This window comes from Silurus meridionalis, chromosome 3 (assembly GCF_014805685.1).
Source record: "Silurus meridionalis isolate SWU-2019-XX chromosome 3, ASM1480568v1, whole genome shotgun sequence".
NCBI lineage: Eukaryota > Metazoa > Chordata > Actinopteri > Siluriformes > Siluridae > Silurus > Silurus meridionalis.
Window position 1 is genome coordinate 9,352,641 of NC_060886.1, and position 21,503 is coordinate 9,374,143.

The window sequence follows — 21,503 nt, forward strand, 5'->3', positions numbered from 1 at the left end:
TAATTGTTTTACCCTTTAGTCCGAATTACTTATTTTATATCAGTGTAAAATTTGTAGATTTTTTTTCTCTTAATTACCAATTTGATGTCTTCTAAGTGAAACATTTGTATATTTTATGAAAGAATGATTGCACCCACATACTTTTTTTTTTAATGTTATTTATTTCTGTGATTAAATCTACTTTTTTTGCATCCGTCAGTCTTCAGTGTCACATAATGCTTCAGAAATAATTCTCATATGCTGATTTGATATTCAAGAAACATTTTATTATTAATATTATTATTATTATAATAATCAATATTTTTTTTCAATGGTTGACATTAACGGTTGTAAATGTAATTCCTTCTTGTACTTGAGTATTTTTTTTCACGTATCTGTACTTTACTGAAACATGGAGACTTTTAGTTTAACTTCACTTCATTTCACTTCAGTCAAGCATCTTACTTTTTACTTGAATACATTTTGAAAATTCAGTCATTCCTTTTTATTTATGAGTGGATTAAAAACTTTACTGGTCAAGCACACAGAAACCCGCCAAAGCACACAAGCTGTTTTGAACTTGTTTTGATTGACGCTTGGTGATATCTACTCAACTTTTAACTTTGTGTATTTTTTTTCCCCACTGAATTTAACTGGCAAAACTGTTCATGGCACTTTCAGCCAGAAGCCATCATAGCAATAAATTCACTCACTTTTTAAAAACTATTTATTAAAATGAATCATCCTATCACACTACTTAATCTTTGTGTATAATTTAGAGCGGTCCAAATCTCAGCTTTAACAACACATATAAAAAAATAAAAAGTCAAATTTGTGATTTAATTAACCTGAAAATGTATCTCATTATTTTTAAACTGCAAACATCAATGACAACTTTGGTGCTGGCAAGTGACCACAATATAGGCAGGATAATCCATGTGCCTTATACACAATTATAACACACTTTTCTGTGAGACAGGCAGTTGTTGTGCATTAAAGTCATGTAACATCCGCCTAGCCATGAATTATTGCTTGGGTCAAAATTCTTTGCCTAATCAGCTTATATTATTCTTATCACTACATTTTTCTTCGGAGTGGAGAGACATCTAAGTGCAGGATTGACACATTATGCATATTCATTATACAGAACAGTGATAGAAATAAATAGTTTATATATTCCGGCTTCAATTGGATTACATCATCTTTCTGTGATGCTCTGTCTGCTCTATTATTCCTCCATGTTCTTGCCATCTCGGCCCACCTTGACGTACACTACAGTTAGAATGATGGCCACGATGAAGATCACACCTCCGCTCACCAGGTAGGCAATGGGCAGGAAGGGATTCGGACCACCGAACCAGGTCACTGTGGAAAGCACAATTTGCTTCTTGCCATTGAAGTACTGAACAGGGAAATCTGGATTGGGGCGTTAAGGACCAATGCGTGGATATATAAAAGATTTAAAAAAAAATTAAATATATATATATATATATATATATATATATATATATATATATATATATATATATATATATATATATATAGTATACACAGAGTCTCAAAAGAGATAGATAATGGAACCCATAATGGCATGAGTGTGTTCAAATACTTACGATTATTATTTTTATCCATCGAAATAATTAATTGCCTGAAGAAAACAAACCAGCATCCTCCTACCTGCTTGATACCTTTCAGCCTTCTCTGTTATGAACAACAGGCTGCATGTGTGATATATAAAGAATAAACCCCAACGGTGAGTGCTGTGATTCTGATGTTACTATAGTTACAAAGATTGTTCCCTTGAAGAAAAAAGAAAGAAAAAAACATGCTTTACTCGTTGCATCCCACAGTGAATTGTCAACATGTTGCATTTTTGGTTTATTAAAGAACCTCTGCACTTGACCTCTGAGTGTTATAGAGCTCTGACTCTGGAGACTCCTTCCAATATTGCATTTGCTCACATAAGACCTCACCATATTTTCAAGTACACATTATGTTGGGGCAAATGTTAATACAACAGAAAAAAATAACATTTAAACAAGCTTTTCTGTCAGATATTTAATCAACACCTTATAGCGCTGTAAAGTGCTTAGGATACTGTAGGTGATGAAGATGGTGTAGTTGCCAGCAGGCAGGCCGTGTGAGAACTGCGAATGCGCACGTTTGAGAATGCCGTAGAGTTTTTTGAAGTCGGGGAAGGCCGCTTCTCTCATCCACACGATCAGATCATCGTTGATGAAGCCGTTGTTGTTTGGATCAGCAGGGTCGAGGTCATATACCGGACGCTGCCAGTACAATGGCTGAGCTGTTCCTGAGACCACATGAGAGTAGATGAGCTTATATGAGATGTGTGGGCCTGTGAGTGGGAGCGCTCATATACGGTACCTTCAAAGGCCTGCTGGAGTGTCGAGTTGGATTTGGGATTGTGGAACTTAATGTTTTTGTCTGTGTACCAAGTGATGCCCTTCCGGAGGAGAGGAACGAAGATTGTAATACTTTCCGACAAATGATACACCAGACTGAAGGAATCTACGAACCAGAACAAATAAACAAATTAGAATGAGTATGATGGTGTGTTTAAAGCCTATATACAGTATATACACAAGTAGGTTCCCTTGGTTCGATATATACACATATGTAAACACTCTTGTATATACAGATCCCTGTGATTATATTCATTACATTCACAGCATTTGGCAGATGGGGGAAAGGGCCAATGCCTTAAAGAATAAGCTACCACCTCCCTACCTACCACCTCTATTCTTGAAGTAAGTGATGGTCCTTTTGGTAGATAACAAAGGTCAGGGGAAAATGACCAAACTGATTCAAGCTGTCAGAATGATTAATGATTATCGCTATTTATAAGTGTGTTGAGCAGAATCTCAGGGTGCACAAAACACCTAATCTTTGGGTGATTGGGCTACAAAACTGGACAGTTGAGAAAAAAAGTACCAGGTCTATCAGTGGCAGCTTGGCTGTGCAGGAATTTGAACTCATGAACTTCTAATTAAAGGGACAATCTGTTAAGCCCTGAGGTATTACTTCCCCAGGTCCCAGTCACACCACTGCATCAGATATATTTCCAGTACACTCACTCTTATTTTATCCATTGTTCCTCATACCAGTATAACCACCATAGTATAATGTATCATTGTTCCTACAAATGAATCTTACCGTTAAACATGCTGTTAGCCACCGCACCACAGGGGGCGATAGGCACACCGTTTTTATCATAAGCAAACGGTTCACAGTATGAAGTAGGGGCCTGCAGGAGACACGGCAAAAAACGAATCAGTCTAATTACTAGCAACAATGGACACGACTGAAAAAAAATGACAACAAAGAAACCGAGCAAAAAGATGATCCGTGGTGTGAGTGCTTCCATATGGACTCACCTGAGGAGGTACATAGAAAAGAGGACTAATAATAATAAAAAAAACCTCTCCGGATCAAAGCACAATCCGTAACAGAAAAGATTGGGAGAAAAGCTGCAGGATAAAGAGAGACGAAGACAAACAGAGACAGTGGGACACCGAGCACCTTCAGGCTATTCTTCCTCCCGACCAGCTGGGCATCGTCGCGGGAGTCCATGTACCTGCGCAGGTTCTGGTGAAAATTAATCAGGCCATAGTAGAAAAAGACGTCCCCCTGAGAGACAGACAGACACCACAAGCACATCAGCTTTGTTTTTCCTCTCTTTCTGACAGGTGTTCGAAAGAACAACAAGAAACAAGCGTCTACTTCAGCCAAAAACCTGGTAGTCTGCTTTTCCAGCCAACGAACATTCTCGTGATAATTGATGAATCCTCATTGGAATTCCATAAGTGTGGCTGGCAAATTGATAAAGCTCGGCACCGAGTCACCGATGGTAACATCGTTGCTCAGAGGAAACTCGTCACGGAAAATCCATGTGAATTTAGTAACAGTAGAAAACAGGATGAGCTGTTATGTTGGCCCTGAAGCAGAACGAAATAGCTGCGTATGCATTTTTTTCTAATTCATATTTTCATTGGTCACATACAGCTTCATACAGAGTACGACATGTAGTGAAATGCTATTTACGACTGTCCAACATGTAAACAGAAATAGAATCTGAAAATAAAATTAATTAAAATTAAAACAAAGTATAAAAAGTATAAAAGTTTAATTAAAGTATAACATGTAACTAGGGGAGTGGGAACTCCGTGGTTAAGGTGCTGGGTTCCTGATCGGATAGTCAGGGGTTCAAGCCGCGGTATCACCAAACTACCACTGTTGGGCCCTTGCGCAAGGCTCTTAACCCTCTGTGCTCCAAGAGCGCCGTATCATGGCCGACCCTGCGCTCAGACCCCAGCTTCCGAGCAGACTGGGATATGTGAAGAACAAATTTCACTGTGCTGTAATGTAAATGTGACTAATAAGGGATATTCTATTCTAAAAACCTTTTGTCAAATCTATCAAATGTCCTCTCAAATGACTCCAATCGTATAAAGCAAATTTATTTTTCTACTTTGATTTATTTTGCTTGGATGGGCTTTTGTTCTCTTCTTCGACATCACTGCAGCTAGTGACCCAAAAAATAAATCTGTTTTGTTCACACAATTGGCATGACTTAAATGAAGAAGCCACATATTGTATATTGCCCTCGAAGAGGTGAGAAACTCTGTGAGAAATATGTGTAGATTAAATTTTGGGAAGTGTGTGACAAAGTTATAGCAACAAAATCCTGAGAACTGGCGAGCAATAAACTTTGCACGGTGTCTCTCAAGCTGGAATATACACTTACCAGGAAGGTCTTTGGGACATTGAAGTTGACAGCACAGTTACACGTGGTTGTGGCGTTGGTGGGATATTTGCGCATCTCTAAACAGTGGCCACATGAACCAGAGTCTGTGTAGTCAATCTGGGACAAAAAAGGCACAAAATAAAGTATTCCATTAATAGTTATAATGTGTGATGATATCAATATGTACATATGACATAACTCCTTAACTCCATGGACCTGGCTGGAGATCTGGACTTAACCCACACTCTATACACAACTACACGCTTTCATCCAAACTTCATTGCTACTACTGAAACTGAATGATTTAAATATTACAAAACATTTCTCAAACACATTTACTGAGCACTTTATTAGGAACACTATACTAATACCGGGTAGAGCTGTTCTACCATATCCCATATTTTATTTGCTGGACTCAGATCCAGTGACTGTGAAGATCACTGACATACACTGAAACGAGTTTAAAAGGACTTTCGCCTTGTGACGATTCATTTTAATGCTGGAAGTTGCCATTAGAAGATGGTGAATTATGTCCATTAAGGGATGCACATGAAATAGTCAGTGATGATTAGAAATAATGGACCCAAAGTGTTCCATGAAAACATTTCTGATACAATTATACCACATTCACCAGCCTGGACTGTGGCCACAAGGTAGTTTGGTGCCAAATTCAATCCCTACCATCAGTGTGCTTAAGCAGAAATGAAGATTCATCTGATCAGGCTACATTTTTCAGTCCTCAACTATCTAGTTTTCGTGATCCTTTGCCCACTTAGGCCTCATCGTTCTGTTCTTAGCTGACAGAAGTAAAACATGATATGGTCTTCTGCTGTTGTTGCCCTCCACCTCAAAGCTTGATGTGTCAACACATTCTTACAAAGTGGTTAATAGAGATATTGTAGCCTTTCTGTCAGCTTAAACCACTCTGGCCATTCTCAGATGACCGTTTCTCATCAACAAGGCAGCAGAAATGATGCTTAATGGAGTTTTTATTTTTATTGCACCATCCTGAATAACTCTAAAGTGTGTTGTGTGTGAAAATCCCAGTAGCTCAGCTGTTAAATAAATACACAAACCATCCAGTCTGGCACCAACTTTCATGCCACAAACAATATAACTACTAGGGCTGTAACGATTCTTTGAGTAATTCGATTACAAAAATTATTATTTGGCCTCATTGCTTCGTTTAGTACATTGAACTACACACAGAGCACTGTGTTTCCTCACGGATCATTATTACTGACGCACCACCCGCTAAACTCTGAAGCGCTCTGGACAGGAAATCTATAAATTCAAATCGAAGCCCATTTCCACCACATTAAATAAAAAGTTTGCCTAAGCGTCACCCCCTCTGTAGGTTTTACACATTGAAAATGAAATCTGCTACAATCGAATGAATCACGTGGTATCAAACTCAGCCTCTGATCCCTGGAGAGAACTCTGTCTAACAATCAGCTTTGGAGAAGACGGAACAAGACAGATTAAGCAGAGGAGCCTCGTTCATACACCCACACCTACAGCAGGCCAACAGCATGGCTACTGGTGGATGCAGCAGAAATTTTGGATGTTTACAAGAAAAAAAAGTCAGAATTACAAAAAATAAAGTTAGAATTGGGAGAAAAATAAAGTCAAAATAGGCAAACTTTTTTTGTGGTGGAAACGGACTTCCATATGATTCAGCCCAAAGAAAGAGAAAGTTTCCAAAGTTTAGGCAAATGTATTTATTTATTGATATGCAGTGTCTCACAAAAGTGAGTACACCCCTCATATTTCCGCATCCATTTTAGTTACAGAAATTATAGATATATATGCGCACACAAGAGAAACTCACCTTCAGCTGCTGTGTGGTCTGGACTGTTATGAGGAGCCAGACGCCCAGCAGAACACACACTAGAGAGAGGGAGTAGAAGATAGGCAGCACGGTGTGTGGTGTGAGTGAAGGAGACCATGCCGGCAGTCTTTGTTGTTTAAATGCAGAGTTATCAGGCCTTCTGGCGAACGGCCCTGTTCCCACTTGCACCTTACCCATCAACACACAACCCTCACACCCACTGGCTCAATATGTAAAAATTCTGGAAACAAAAAGAAGAACACAACAGCTATTTCTGTCTCTTCCTGTATTTCATTCCCAGAGTCCTGTGCGTGTATGTGAACCTTGGAGCCTTTGTTACTTATTAACCTCCCAACACACACACGCCCTTCTTACCATTTGCTCTGTATCAAACTGAAACCCCTGTGATCCACTAACATTATTTTTCATATTTTCTCCCCATTACGAGTGAACGGCTCCTTTCCTAAAGCCTTCCATCATATAACTTCATATACGATACACACTGGCTCATTAAAGAGGTTGTTATGTTCATGCACACTCCCTGCTGTGACTATAAACACATCATTGAATGCTCATGATTCCTCTCATGCAACAGACACAAGCGTACACATCGTTTGTCCCATCAGATGAGTTTATTTTTGGATCACTCTAGTGGAGTGTGTGCTTCTATGGTTAGACAAACATTTGGGGTTTACACAGCACTAAAATATAGAACAAAGCTTTACATTGAAAAGAAAGAAAATAATCAAAAATACAAAAACAGATCAGATGCGCATGTGGTTGAGAAGACATGAGTAACAACTCAGACTCAGAACAGGGCTATTTTAACAGATCCTTCTTGACACTTCTTAATGATTCCAGTCTCCAGAAGTTTCAGAAATTCCCCTTTTACCTGCAAAAAAACACACACAAAATCAAAACAGCTCGAGTCACTACACCATATGGACAAAAGTATTAGGATATTTCCAGCCATATGTGTTTCTTTCAAACTGTTATCACATATTTGGAGAGACCCAATTGTATAGTATGATGTGGATGCAGGTGAATATCTGTGCACAAAGCCATCTATGAACATACGGTTTCCATGGGAAAGAGTGGAGGATCTTGAGTGGCCTGCTATAGAGCTCTGACCTCAAAGAATTAGAAGGTCCTGATGTAGGCCTCCTCACCTCACCTACATCAGGACCTGACTTAAGAAATGCAGCACAAATCTTCATAAGCGCAAACTCAAATCTAGTGGAACATCTTCCTAGAAGAGTGGATAACAGCAAAAAGGGGCTTAATGTAAAATAGGATGCTCCAAAAGCACATTGCCAAGTGTCCACAAACTTTTGACCACACAATGCATGCACAATAGTTACTAGTTTGGTGCTTGAAATATGCCGGCTCCTGTCTCCATGGTGCTGGATGACAATGTGTGTGTATGTGTACGAAATAAACTGTTATTGTCGAGTGTCTTTACGTCTCAGGGAAAAACGCGAAGCACACGATCAAACGACTCGTGTATAAAATGTTGACGATCTTAAAAGTCTTAAGGCTGGTGCAATAAGCGGCAATGAGCAAAGTGATTCAGTGTTTGCACATACAGTTCGATATCAAAGAAAGTACGCCAGCGTTTTTTTTTTTCCACCCACCCTCTGTTTACCACGTCTGCGCTGGGTGTGCTAATTCTCTTGGGCTGAGAAAAGAACCGAAAATCTCCTGTAAATGTTTATGTCCAACTCATAGACTTTTAAAGCGCCTATCGATCGCTCGATCCTGTTTTATTCGACGTAATTAAATCTGTAAATCTGTATCCCCCCCTCGGAGAAGTTGTGATGTTATATTCAAGAGGGTCAAACGAAGCCTTCAGAGAAAATGTACGCACCCGGAATGAATTTTTAACGAACCTTGTTGGTTTTGTATCGGAAAGACACAGAAATTCCTTTCGTCTCAGTCATCCGAAGTCTTCTATTAAAAGCGAGTGCCGTATGGTCAAAAGTTTGTGGACGCCTGCCCTATAAGATTTCTTTATTTATTCCACATTTAGTCTCCATTTGCTTTTATAGGAACCTCCACTCTTCTGGGAAGATGTTTGACTAGATTTTGGAGTGTACTTGCGTTGACTTTTGCTTATTCAGCCACAGTGTCTAGTAAAATTAGGTACAGATGTAGATGAGGTGAGGACGCCGCACAGAATTCCACACTTTTCCAGACTCAAATATGCAGATTTTTAAGACCATATTTAACATCTGGAATAATGATTTCAAAATTGCAAACATAGCATGCGTTACGTTTCAGTCTCTGGTGTATGTCAGAGTAGATGCGGACCCCGGATTCCACTTCGTGTACAGTTTGGACATTGGACATCGTTGAGTGTTTAAAGGCTCTGGCATGAAGGAGCTATTTTATGAGTTGCTCAGTAGCTCCTGGTTCCACAAAGTCAACTGACTGTATAAGACTGTAGAAAGAACAGTACTCAATCACACACACTCCGGTACTTATGGTGGTTCTTACTATCCGGTGTTCTGCATTGTTGGGTCCCCTTTTGAGTCTGGTTTCTTTCAAGGTGTCTTCCTTATTCATCTAGGGAGTTTTTCCTTGCCACAGTCACTCCAGGATATATATACATAATTCCCTTTAATTCTTAAGCGCTGTAATGCTGCTTTAAGACAATGTCAATTAAAGGAAAAACTGAGGTCTCTGGTATGCTGCTGCATTTTGCTGATGGTTTTCGAGACCTTCATCATGTATATGATAGTACATTTTGGGTTACAATGTGCCATTCATAAGCACACAGGCTCACTAAATGGTTTAAATAGACAGGTATAAAGACCCAGGGAGACTTTGAAAAAGGCCAATTATAATCAGAGCATCTCCAAAATGGGAATGGTTGTGTGGTGCTCGTAATCAGGGATGGAGAATAGTTAATGCAGTGAGTATGATTGTGGAAATGAAATTCCCAATGGCAGCACCTCTCCCATATACAGCGCATGTTTGGGAATGAAGAAGGGTGCATGGTTTTGTCCTCTATTTCAAAGTTTCCGCAGATACGAACCCACTTAGCATCTCCAAGTTGTGCTGGAATAACAAATCTCAGCTCCACCTTACAACTTCAGGGTTTCTGCAGGTTCCACCAAGTCAAATGTAAGACTTTTTAAGACCGTTAAGAATACAATTTAGGAGCTATAATCACATCTACCACACACGGTGTCTGAGCAAGGCTCAAAAAAAAATAAAAATAAATAAATAAAAAATCACAGCTGATCCCAGTCACCCAGCACACAGCCTGCTCAACAAACTGCCATCAGGCAGATGCTACTGGAGTATTCATTCCAGAACCAACAGGCTGAAGAATAGTTTTTACCCTCAGGCTATCAGGATCATCAACAAACTGTAATACAGTCTCACTGCAGACCACAAGTGCCAACTGACATTTCAAACATATTTGCAGTGTTAACACACTGGGACTGCACAATTCTTTCTCAACTTTATCATCCTATAATCATATAACCCTAAAATTCATTTAATATATTATATAATATTATATTCATATATATATATATATATATATATATATATATATATATATATATATATATATATATATATAATATATATACACACAAACACACACACTTCTTACACACACTTATAAATAATGAAAACTTTCTTATGCCTCATTATTTTTTTCTCTTTTAATTAATTAATTAATTTGTTTAATATTTAATATTGCTGTAGTTTGCCTGGAGCCTCACTGAAGAATTTCATTGTACAAACTCTCATTGACATCTGTACATATGACAAAACTTGAAACTTGAAACGTCAAAAACACACACAAATACCTCGTTAGCGACCGGCCTTAACCAAGTTTTTTTCAAGCCAAGTATCGTAAACTTGCACTTCATCACAGCTGAAAAAGGAAACGTCTGTGGTACAATCCAAGAAAAAACAGAATGACAGAAAGCTGATTGGCTGTTGCTGGTTGGTCCCATTTGTAGTTGTAATACAGCTAAAAAAAACAGCAGGAAAATTAAGACTTGTTTGAAACGATTTAAGACCTAGATCAGTGAATTTAAGACTTTTTAAGACCCCACAGAAACCATGAAACTGATACCACAGAGTTAGTTCAGTTTCATCCAGAGGCAGGTTGAAGTGTTTTGGAAGCATTCACAAGGACCAAATTCATAATAGTAATTACCCTAGTAAAAAACCCTCTGCACGACTGTCCTTCAGTCTGGATTGATGTGGATCTGCCATTTTGCTTGGAGTGGAGAAAGAATGGCTGCTCTTTCCGCAGTGTGCTGCAGTGTTAAAGTATATAGTTCCTATGCAGAATGTAAAAAAGTTGTCAGGTCTGCAACTGAACACCCATGGAAGATTCAGGAGTGATATGAAAGACAGTGCTCTTCAGCATCACCAGCATGATTTGGGGGAACACGGTGTTCATCTCTTCAGTACAGTTCTAGAGACTTATAGAATCTGTGCCAAGATGCCCTCAAGCTGTTCTGACAGTTGGTGGTGGCGTAGCCTTTAGTCTGTCTGAATCTGGATCGAACCCCGGTGTGTTTTACTCATTTAGAGCAGTTTGTTAGAGCAGACACGAGTACAGCAATCCCACCCGGATCTGGTTTCATTCAACCCCAGCGAACGTTTATTGCACATGACGGCACAAGGAAACGGTTTATTTTGGGTTGCAGCATTTTATTTATTTATTTTTTAATTTAGAGATAAATGCTGCTAAACAAAGCAACTGTAAAAAAAAAATGCTTTCCTGGATAGACTGATGAAAAATATGATGTAAGATGAACCAAAAAAAAAAAAAAAAGATCGCTAATTTCTAAGCACACTTGCAAAAGTATGTGGACGCCCATTCATCACCTATACACCAATCAGGCATAACTTTATCACCACCTGCCTAAAACCGTGTTGGTTCCCCTTTAACTTCTTCAGCCATTTAAACCACAGGAGCTCATGTTTTGCATGGGACCCACACGGTCCAGCCTTCGCTCCCCACGTGCATCAATGCGCCTGGGCTGCCCATGACCGTGTCACTGGTTCACCACTGTTTCTTCCTTGGAGCACTTTTGATAGATACTGACCACTAACCAGGCTGCAGTTTTGGAGATGCTCTGACCTAGTCGTCTAGACATTTTGTCAAACTCGCTCAAATCCGTACACATGCTCATTTCTCCTGCTTCTAACACATCAATGTTTAGGAAAAACTGTTCACTTGCTGCCTTCTATATCCCACCCACTAACAGGTGCCATGATGAAGAGATATTCAAAGTTATTTACTTCCCTGGTCATGATATTATAAAGTCAATGTTATTCCTTTATGTCTTCTTGACACCACAAACCTGAAAGCACCAAGTGTCTTTCTATGCTAGAAATAAGAGGCCCAAACTTGATCCAGCACAATTCCCAAATATAACAATTTAAATATATAGTTAGTTGGATAGTATTCTGTTGGTTTGCTTAACCTTTGGAGGTCGAGATTCTGTTTGACATATTTGATGAATGTAAAATGTTTCTTGACTGATCTGGATGTTGATTCAATATCTAATTTAATATGCTTACTCTTTATAAGCTTTTTTTAATGTCTGGGTGGGTGGTACTATACCTCAGGTATGTCCACCATCCGCCTCTGTTTTTGGTCTCTGTAGTTCCAGTCGAGCACGAGATATCTTAATCCCTGCAGGCTCAAGCCGTCTGTAAGTAGCGAGGTCAAAACCGCTTCTTCAATATCATCACAGAAATCACTCAATTAAATGTAAAAGCTCTCGAATGTAAATGTCAGGGGAATTTAAAAGCGTGCGTGTGCGCTGACCTTTCTCTATCAGGGTGCTTAGTCGGCCTGGAGTACCCACACCGATGTGAGCCACGCTTTTACTTAGCTGCTTCATCTGATCCTCGGCTTTGATGTGTTTGGCGAAGAGCTTTAGGACTTTCGCGTCGCCCTTGAATGTGGTCAGTTGCCTTTAAGAAAAAGGTGGGGTGGGGGAGAGCTTTAACAGGAAACTCAAACGCAAAATTTGTGTGACAGGATGAAAGCTTTTACTGACTTGATGAGTTCGATGGTTCGAAGGGCGGAGCTACAGACGATGAGCAGCACCACCTGGCACTTCTGAGTGTGCTGCTTCTGTACTTTCGCCCACTTGGGACAAACTAAGTTTAAAAAAAGAAAAAAAAAAAGAAAAACATGAAAAGCATCATTCAATGACTGAAGAACGAACAAATCGTGCTTCTGACAGACGAGAGCTCAAGTTCTTAAGTTCAGTAGATACTTTCAAAATACACTTTGCATGACTCACCTTCTTTGAGGTAGGACGACAGGCTGTGCGTGAGGTCGTTACTCATCAGAAAACATGACTCTAAAGAGAAATACAGCATGCGTAATCACTTTGAGCGGGAACACAGGTCACCATACCGAGGGTACCGAGGTGAACAGAGTCATGGCTGACTGACCTGGCAGATTGAGCTCCTCCTGTTCGATCACTAATCGCGTGACGCTGAAATGGCTCTGCAGAAGGCTCCGCAGGTCAGCTGGAGAACCGGGTGCAGGCTCTGATGTCGCCAACACATCTGTGATGGTCTTCTTCTGAAGGCACAGAGGGATCGATGATTACAAGGCATGACTAAATACCCTGAAGGCTCACCAAATGGGAGCGTGCACGCGGACGGCTAGGCTTTATTATCGCTATTTAATATAATCGTTATCGCAGGCCAGTAAACTCCAAGCACAGCCGAGCGAATATAGAACTTATAAGATGCTGTATTTATTGCCCAGGCACGACCCAGTAGAAAATCATCATCCAGTCCAGAAATTAAATTGGGTTTCTATTCTGGGTGAGAAAAATCTAAGCAATTTGGATTTCCGTTAAATCATTAAGTATTGTGGAATTCCTGCGCGTACGATCGCTTCGCTCTGCAGAGTGAGCGCTCATAAACAAATTGGGTTTTAAATTTGTTTGGTTTCAATCGAACTACTGGATATTGCATTAAGGCTATGAGATGAAACTAGGAGGGGAAAAAAAATCATGTTTGGTGATGTTTTCTGAATCTTTTACTGTTTCCACTGTAGCCTGTATTCCTGCTCTTGGTTGACATAAGTGGAACCTGAAACAGGCTTCCATCTACATTTATGGCATTTAGCAGATGCCTTATGCAGAGCGACGTACAAAAGACTAACAAGGAATAAATAAACACTGGTTGCAAATGTTGCAAATTTAGGACACCATCAGCCTAAACTCTGTTGAGAAGAATTATAGCATACTTTCTTTTTTCTTTTTTATTATGTAAAGACACAAAACAAACAGGGAAAAAAGACTTCTGTAGGGTCTTAAATGTAGTCAAGAACTGCATTCTGAAATGTGCAGCATGGGCCTACAGAGTGCCACCATAGGCTTTCTTTCAGCTCAAACCACTCTGAGCATTTTCTGTAGATCTCTTATCAACGAGGCGTTTCCTGATCCCTCAGAAACCCCTTATTGAATGGGTTTTTTTTCCACAGCATCTCTTTTTTTAAACTCCTAAATGTGTGTAAATCCCAGGAGAGCAGCAGGTTCAGGAATAGAGAAACACAGATCACAGTTTTCTGACCTGCATCTGCAACTGTTCATGTGTTGTGCTACTGCTACACAATTGGCTGATTGCATGTATCCAAGCAACACCTTTGTGAATAATAGACCTATGTATCGAGATGCACCGCCATGTGTCTAACCCTAATCCCAACTTTTTCCTATTCACTAATAATGCACTCTATATAGTGCACCACAAGGAATTCAATATTCAGCCACAGGGAAAATCAGACCCAAATGCAACAGGATACATGTTGAAACTTAACGAGCTCCCAATTGATACTAGTCCTACGATTTCTTCTAAACAAGCCACGACTGCTCTGGGCGAGTTACACAAGCCTGAGTCTTCATTAGGTGAAGTGTTGATTGAGACGTGCCGGTGTTTTTCAGTGCCAAGTCCTCCTCACTTACGATCTCGCTACTCGCAGATTTTCACACGTATTCAGTCTCATCTTTTTCAATCTGACGGAGAAACAATGGCGGTCTTCGCGTGTGAATGTGTTCGCTCTGCACTCCTACACTAATGTCACCTGCAGTATGTGCGCGCACACCCACCCACGCACACTAATCTATAGTGCGCGAGACTCTGCTGCTGTTGGCAGGTAAAAGCAGTTTCAGTGCTGCTATTATTCCCCGATTTCAAGTCGCTCTTTTGTAACGGCCTTTTCGTGACGTTCATTTTCAGGGAAAAAATTACGATGTGTCATTAGTGAACAAGCTCGGGTCTTTCGGGTGAATGTTAAGCACAGTGCCACACTTTTTTCTCTCAATTTATATAGGCAATAGCATTATATCAATGCCAATACCTTCATGTGTCTTTAATAATTGCTTGAACGCTTTCATGGAAACCTCTTATTAACATCTGAGCTGTTTGTTTGTGTGAGAAAGGTGAGGTGTAAGTTTCACTCTCAGTTCTGAGAATGAGACAATACTGTATATTGCAGAAGGCCATCCATTTTCAAGAAAAACTTAAACATCTACATCTACTACTGCTATAGGAATGTACTCCGTTTCAAAAAATACAACGCAAACAAGCAGCCTGAGAGTCGAATCTTGGTGAGCACAAGCTACGAAAAGAATCAACTCTTGATGAGCCCAAGCTGCCGAAAGAGTTGACTCTTGGTAAACCCAAACTACCGAAAGAGTCGACCCTTGACGAGTCTAAGCTGCCGAAAGTGTCGACTCTTGGTGAGCCCAAGCTGCCGAAAGTGTTGACTCTTGGTGAGCCCAAGCTGCCGAAAGTGTTGACTCTTGGTGAGCCCAAGCTGCCGACAGAGTCGACTCTTGACGAGTCTAAGCTGCCGACAGAGTCGACACTTGGTGAGCCCAATCTGCCGAAAGAGTTGACTCTTGATGGACCCAAGCTCCCGAAAAAGTCGACTCTTGGTGAGACTAAGTTGCCGAAAGAATCAACTCTTGATCGACCCAAGCTGCCGAAAGAGTCGACTCTTGGTGAGACCAAGCTGCCCTCGGTGGAATACGCCTGAGGTTATTTTTGCGACTGCTGCACTCGTAAATTACCCCGGCGTTTGATTTATTCACGTTCACATGCAGCCATTAAAATCTGATTCTGCACTGTAGAATCAGTAGCATCAGTAACACATGTAGGTATATAAAAGATAAAAAAATTTAATAAAATAAAAAATTGTGTTTACCTTTCGTCTTTTCCTCGGCTTTTGGGCCTCTTTTGTGGCGGCTGGTTGTGTTTTTTCTTTTGCAATGATGCATTCTTTCTAAAAATAATATGACACCAAGATGGTGAACTTCTACATAATCATAAACCTTGAAATCTACAGGATACATACTGATGTGTTCTACATACCAAATATTACATGAATGAGAATGTTGCTGCAACCTAAACACAGAACTAAATACTGCAGCATGTAGTATTATTATTAGTGTACTTACTCACACACAAAATAATGAGCGATTTGCTGTTTCTACACATGACTAGAGCTACACGGCCGTGTTCCAGTCTGTCAGAGTCGGTTAACGTCAGTGTGTGTTACCTGTACTGTCTGCTTTTTCTTCACTTTGCTCGTCTCCTGCGTTTGAAGTTTTCTTTTCTTCGCCACTTTCTCCTTAGGCTCTTCTGGTGCTGACTGTGTGTAGTGCGCATCCTCTCCAACTGATTCACCTGGCAAAGAGGAACACACACACACACACACACACACACACACACACACACACACACACACACACACACACACACACTCAATAAACACATTACAAACAGAAAAAAAAAACTGCAGCTCCTTTTTATGATGCAACTTTCATTTAATTTTCACTGAACTACTAAAAAATTATTGCATTATTTATCAGCAGAATTATTGGGATTATTTTGCCTTAATAAGGAGGGGATAAAAAAAGGTTGTGTTGTAATCCAAGTGTAATCCTACCCTAAAAATGTGAAATACATTTATTTTAAAGAGATTTTTTTTTTAATGTTTATATAATAACTGGGGCATTTTGTTTTATTTGGGGTGTTACTTCTGAAATGAAAGTGTTAAGGGGCTAAATAGGAGTTCCTGCTTCACTGAGGGGAAAACATGAGGTGACACTGGACCTGCGTACCGTTAGTGCTTAGCTGATGGGAAGCTTTAAGGACACACTCAGTCAGGAGGATGATTAGAGATAGAGGATTTGCTCAAGCCAACCGGTAGGGTTTTGGGTTACGTGTGGATTTAAGTGCCAACACGTTCAGGCTGCCACTGTTGGGTTCTCGAGCAAGACCCTTGACTCTCTCTCCTCCAGTGGAACATTCCTGAGCCTGCGCTCGGATCTGACCTGATTTCCTACCAAGCTGGATATTCAAAGGAAGGAATTTCACTGCGCTGCATGGCGTACACTATATTGCCAAAAGTTTGCGGACACCTGGTCAGAAGTAAGGTATGTGCATTTTAAGCACCGCGTCCCACATTTAGTCCCAATTAGCTCTTATGATTCCCTCCACTCTTCTGGCAAGATGTTTGATTTTGGAGTGTGCTTGTGTGGAGATTTGTGTTCATCAGCCACAAGTGTTTTATTTATTAAATTTCCCCTTCACTTGATACCAGCTTCATGTAGGTATGGCTTACGTGGTTTGGAGTGGAAGATCTTTTATAGAGCTCTGTCTTTAAAATTATTGGACAATTTTGAGGTGAATTGGAACGCTGACTGCACCCCAGGCCTCCTCAGCTCACCTCCATCACTCCCTGCCTTGTGTCTGAATGAATCGACACAAATCTCCAGACTCCAAAATCGAGTGTAGGGTTATTTTTAACAGCGAGTGAGGATTAAATGTGGAATGGGATGTTCAAATCTATTAACCGCTCACATTTGCTGAACACCAGACCCCAGATTTAGTTCCTGTTTGCTGTTATAATAACCTTCACTCTTCTGGGAAAGCTTTCACACAAGATTTGAGTGCAGATTTGAGCTAATTCAGTTACAAGAGCTTTAGTAGTGGAGGTCTGGGGTGCAGTCAGCATTCCAGTTCATCCCAAAGGTGTTCAGTAGGGTTGAGGTCAGAAATCTGTGCAGGACACAAACCATAGAGGTCCATGGAGCTTTGGTGATGGTGATTCCTCTACATCTACTGAACTATTTTGTGTATTAAATAGGATTTGTAAAGGGGTGAAACATGTGCAGTAAATGTTCTGAAACTTTCCATTGGAACTACATCTGGGAAATTGTGGAAAAGTGGGAAATTGAAAAATGTATTTGCAGGAATTTTTCGGGGAATTAATTACAAATCTGGAGAAAATGTATATAAACTGTATCATATACAAACAAATATAAACACTTTGCATGCAAACTAATACAAGATAAAAAAAAGACTTTTTATTTTTTATTTTATTGATTTAATTTTTAGTATAATGTTCTAAGTTTCCAGTCTTAAATTCCTTGGAATTTTTCAAACCTAATGTTAAACTCAGGGGTGCCAATAATTGTGACATAAAGCTGATTTGATTGAAGCTTTGTCTTTATAAAAAAAAAAAATATATATATATATATATATATATATATATATATATAAAATCATGATCAGTTGACTGCAAATGCAGTTTAATACCCTTTTCCTTTACCCATCTTTCCAAGGGTGCCAATAGTTATGAAGCTGTCTGTAAAACTCCAAAACCATTCACCAAGCAAACTTCATTTCCCATGATGCCGTGCGACCACAAGACACACGTGCAGCTCTGAAAGCAGCATCGTGGTGATGTTTGGTGAGTTTATTCAGCTGTTTCTGGTTCAAACATTTGATTAAAACGCGGAATCAATTTAAACGTCTGCCATAATGTGATGGAAAAATAAATCAAATAAATCAGCGTCATATTTATTTCGAGTTTTCCCTCTGAAAACTGCCTGACTTTGCCATTAACATGACTAGAGCTCCGAGAACAGATAGAACAGACTGCTTTCTGCTTAGTATTAAAATGAAACGTGTAAAAGAACAATTTTATATGTTTCATATACCAAAAAAATTAAATATTAATACAATAAATACCCAAATCTTCGCCTTGAGTCCACCACTCGTCTCCTAAGTCGTCTCCCATGGCTTCGCGTAAACACGTCCATCAATTCCTCAATCGCATTTTCGCAAAACGCTATATCTATAATCCGGATATAATGCGAAATTTCACAATCATTCAGAAAAATAAATGTAATTAAACTCTCGAGTATTAAAAACAAAAACATGAACTATTAAAACAGACTTTTAAAGATACTTTTTCTAATAAGCTGTGATGAATCTACCGATACCAAACTACTGATTGAGAGGATGATTTCCAAATACCTTCATTCTCCCTATAGAAGCGCACTACATGAAGCAGGATATAATGCGTTCTGCACTCTGTTTGGTGCACTACTGTTTAAAAACGGGTCGATTCAGGCACAAAGACGGGGTGGTTAAACGATAGCGGTTTCTCCGTAATGAAGTAAAGGCAATAGGAGTGGGGGAATGAGGAGGACGGTGCTGCCCCTGTTCATCTTTGTGGCCACTCGGGGGCGCTAACTTCTTTAGCTCTTTGCTTCGTGGTGAAAAGGAAATGTGATTGGGACAGAGAACAAACAAACAAGCAAACAATTAGTTTGGCTTTTCTTTGCAGTTAAAACACTGAAGACCTTCACACCTTTAATAGTTCAGAAAAACAGATTAAAAGCCTTTTCAGACTCAGTCTAATTAATAGTAGTACTGTTATTTATGCATCACCATCGTCTTCTCTTTCCTCCTACTACCGCAATTACTACTTCTTCCTCATCTTCTTTTTGTTCTTCTTCTCCTCCTCCTCCTCCATCTTCTTCTTCTTCTTCTTCTTCTTCTTCTATTACTACTAGAACTGATACCAATACTACTACAGGTATTACTTTTCTCCTAATTCTTATTCTCTTTTTCTTTTCTTCTCCTCGTCCTCCTCCTCCATCTTCCCTTCTTCTTCCTCCTGTTCTTCTTCACTTTCTCCACCCCTCTTCTTTATTTCTTTTCTTCTCCTCTTTCTTCTCCTCCTCCATCTTCTCCTCCTTCTTCTCTGCCTCCTTCTCCTCCTCCTCTTCTGCTTCTTCTCCTTCTTCTTCTTCTCCTCCTTCTTCTCCCCTCTTTCTCCTCCTCCTCCTCCTCCTCCTTCATCTTCTCCTCCTTCTTATCCCCTCCTTCTCCTCCTCCTCTTTCTGCTTCTTCTTCTTCTCCTTCTTCTTCTTCTATTAATACTAGAACTGATACCAATACTACTACTACTTTTCTCCTCCTTCTTATTCTCTTTTTCTTTTCTTCTCCTCCTCCTTCTACTCCTCCTCCTCCTCCTCCTCCATCTTCTCCTTCCTCTTCCTCCTGTTTTTCTTCACTTTCTCCACCTTCCCCTCTTCTTTTTCTTCTTCTTCTTCTTCTCCTCCTCTTTCTTTTCCTCCTCCTCCATCTTCTTCTCCCCCTACTTCTCCCCTCTTTCTGCTTCTTCTCCTTCTTCTCCTTCTTCTTCTACTACTGCTACAACTACTACTACTCTAGAAGTATTTTTTCTTCTTCTTCTACTTCTTGATTTTCTTCTTCTAGCACTACTGGAACTATTAATTCTTCATCTTCATTTTATTTCTAATCTTTTTTATTATCATTTTCTTCTTCTTCTTCTTTTACTTCTAATGTTAAAATAAGTAATTTTTCATTTTCTGCTTCATTGTCGTCTTCTTCTTCTAAAACTACTATTGCAACGACGACTTCTTTTGCTTCTTCTGCTTCTTCTTCTGCTTCTTCTTTCAGCACTCCTACTGCAGCTACTATTTCTTCACCATCTTCTATCTTCTTCTTCTTTCTCTTCTACTATTAGAATTAGTACTTTTTTTTAAATTTCCTTAGTACTTCATTCTTCTTCTCCCTATTCTTCTCCATAATCTTCTTCTTTAAAATATTCTTCTTCTTCTTCATCTTCATTTTCTTCCTCTTCTTCTTTTTAGTTTACTGTATGTATGGATTTACTTATTATTGTTTTTAAGCATGTAATGATTTTCTGAATTATCGTGTACATTACTGCATTGAGCCTGGTTCTGACAGGGAGTTTGAAGTTGATTCTGACAGAGAGTTTAAGGTTAGTTCTAGCATGGAGTTTGAGGCCGGTTCTGTAAGGGAGTTTAAGGTTGGTTCTGACCGGGAGTTTGAGGCTGGTTCTGACAAAAAGGTTTGAGGTTGGTTCTGAAAGGGAGATTGAAGCTGGTTCTGACAGAGAGTTTGAGGTTGGTTCTGACAGGGAGATTGAGGCCGGTTCTGGGGGGGCGCTTGAGGCCGGTTCTGACAGATTGTTTGAGGTTGGTTCTGACAGGAGTTTGGGTTTTATTGTCATGCTAAAATGTATTAGACTGCTCTTGCTATGACTGAAGATATATCATGAATATCTGGATTATTCTGTGAGGAAGTTGGGCCATTTTCACTCTGATCTAAGTAACTGAATGTGCGTGTACTGGAGAGTTGGTTCTCATGTCTATCATCTCTGCAACTGAGGGAGGTTTAATTCCCTTCTCCCATTTGTTTCACCCTCTTTCACACTCCGTACCCAATTACTTATTCATCACCAGCATGAATTAAAAATCTTTTCGATTTGCCTTCAACGAACAGCACGATGGCACATTCATGAGCTCATGCATGTTTTTCTCCCGGTTTCTATGGCACACAGCTCATTTCTGTATGCTTTTTTAATAATAAAGCAAATTTTTCCTCCTCCCAAGCTAACACAGTGAGTCAGAGGTGTGTAACCCTGCTCAGCGGGTCCTATAGAATATATCACCAGGATTCAGAAGCTTGTGTAGAGCAGTAATAGGTGAATCAGGCGAGTTAAATTAAAGATGGAGTCTGGGGAGATATGACTTTCGAGACAATGAGTGACAGAAAAAGGGCAATTAGGAT

The 21,503-nt window shown here is 39.8% G+C and overlaps 2 protein-coding genes and 1 long non-coding RNA gene across 5 annotated transcripts in view; 1 reads left to right on the plus strand and 2 right to left on the minus strand.

Annotated features, from left to right (window-relative positions):
- Positions 1-688: 688 nt before the first annotated feature.
- tmem30c (transmembrane protein 30C) lies at positions 689-6,896 on the minus strand. Its single transcript, XM_046840887.1, has 7 exons — positions 6,576-6,896; positions 4,745-4,861; positions 3,520-3,627; positions 3,154-3,244; positions 2,365-2,508; positions 2,078-2,290; positions 689-1,395 (listed from the first exon to the last, which is right to left on the minus strand). Exons 1-7 carry the CDS (start codon positions 6,771-6,773, stop codon positions 1,208-1,210), a joined length of 1,059 nt encoding a protein of 352 aa, XP_046696843.1. The 5' UTR covers positions 6,774-6,896; the 3' UTR covers positions 689-1,207.
- Positions 6,897-7,188: 292 nt separating this feature from the next.
- cmss1 (cms1 ribosomal small subunit homolog) lies at positions 7,189-19,061 on the minus strand. Of its 3 annotated transcripts, none has more exons than XM_046845863.1 (10): positions 18,912-19,061; positions 18,624-18,729; positions 16,144-16,271; positions 15,790-15,867; positions 13,023-13,152; positions 12,869-12,928; positions 12,620-12,722; positions 12,385-12,533; positions 12,178-12,266; positions 7,189-7,467 (listed from the first exon to the last, which is right to left on the minus strand). In XM_046845863.1, the coding sequence occupies exons 2-10, from the start codon at positions 18,670-18,672 to the stop codon at positions 7,384-7,386; spliced, it is 870 nt and encodes a 289-aa protein (XP_046701819.1). In that variant the 5' UTR covers positions 18,673-18,729; positions 18,912-19,061; the 3' UTR covers positions 7,189-7,383. The 3 variants fall into 3 exon arrangements, with proteins under 3 accessions (XP_046701819.1, XP_046701817.1, XP_046701818.1); XM_046845861.1 differs by having other exon boundaries at positions 13,023-13,155; positions 18,912-19,060; XM_046845862.1 differs by lacking the exon at positions 18,912-19,061 and having other exon boundaries at positions 13,023-13,155; positions 18,624-18,861.
- LOC124383321 overlaps positions 18,261-21,503 on the plus strand; it is a 39,450-nt gene continuing 36,207 nt past the window's right edge. Inside the window, exon 1 of the long non-coding RNA XR_006925260.1 lies at positions 18,261-18,342. This is a non-coding gene — a long non-coding RNA (uncharacterized LOC124383321). The remainder of the gene's footprint in view (positions 18,343-21,503) is intronic.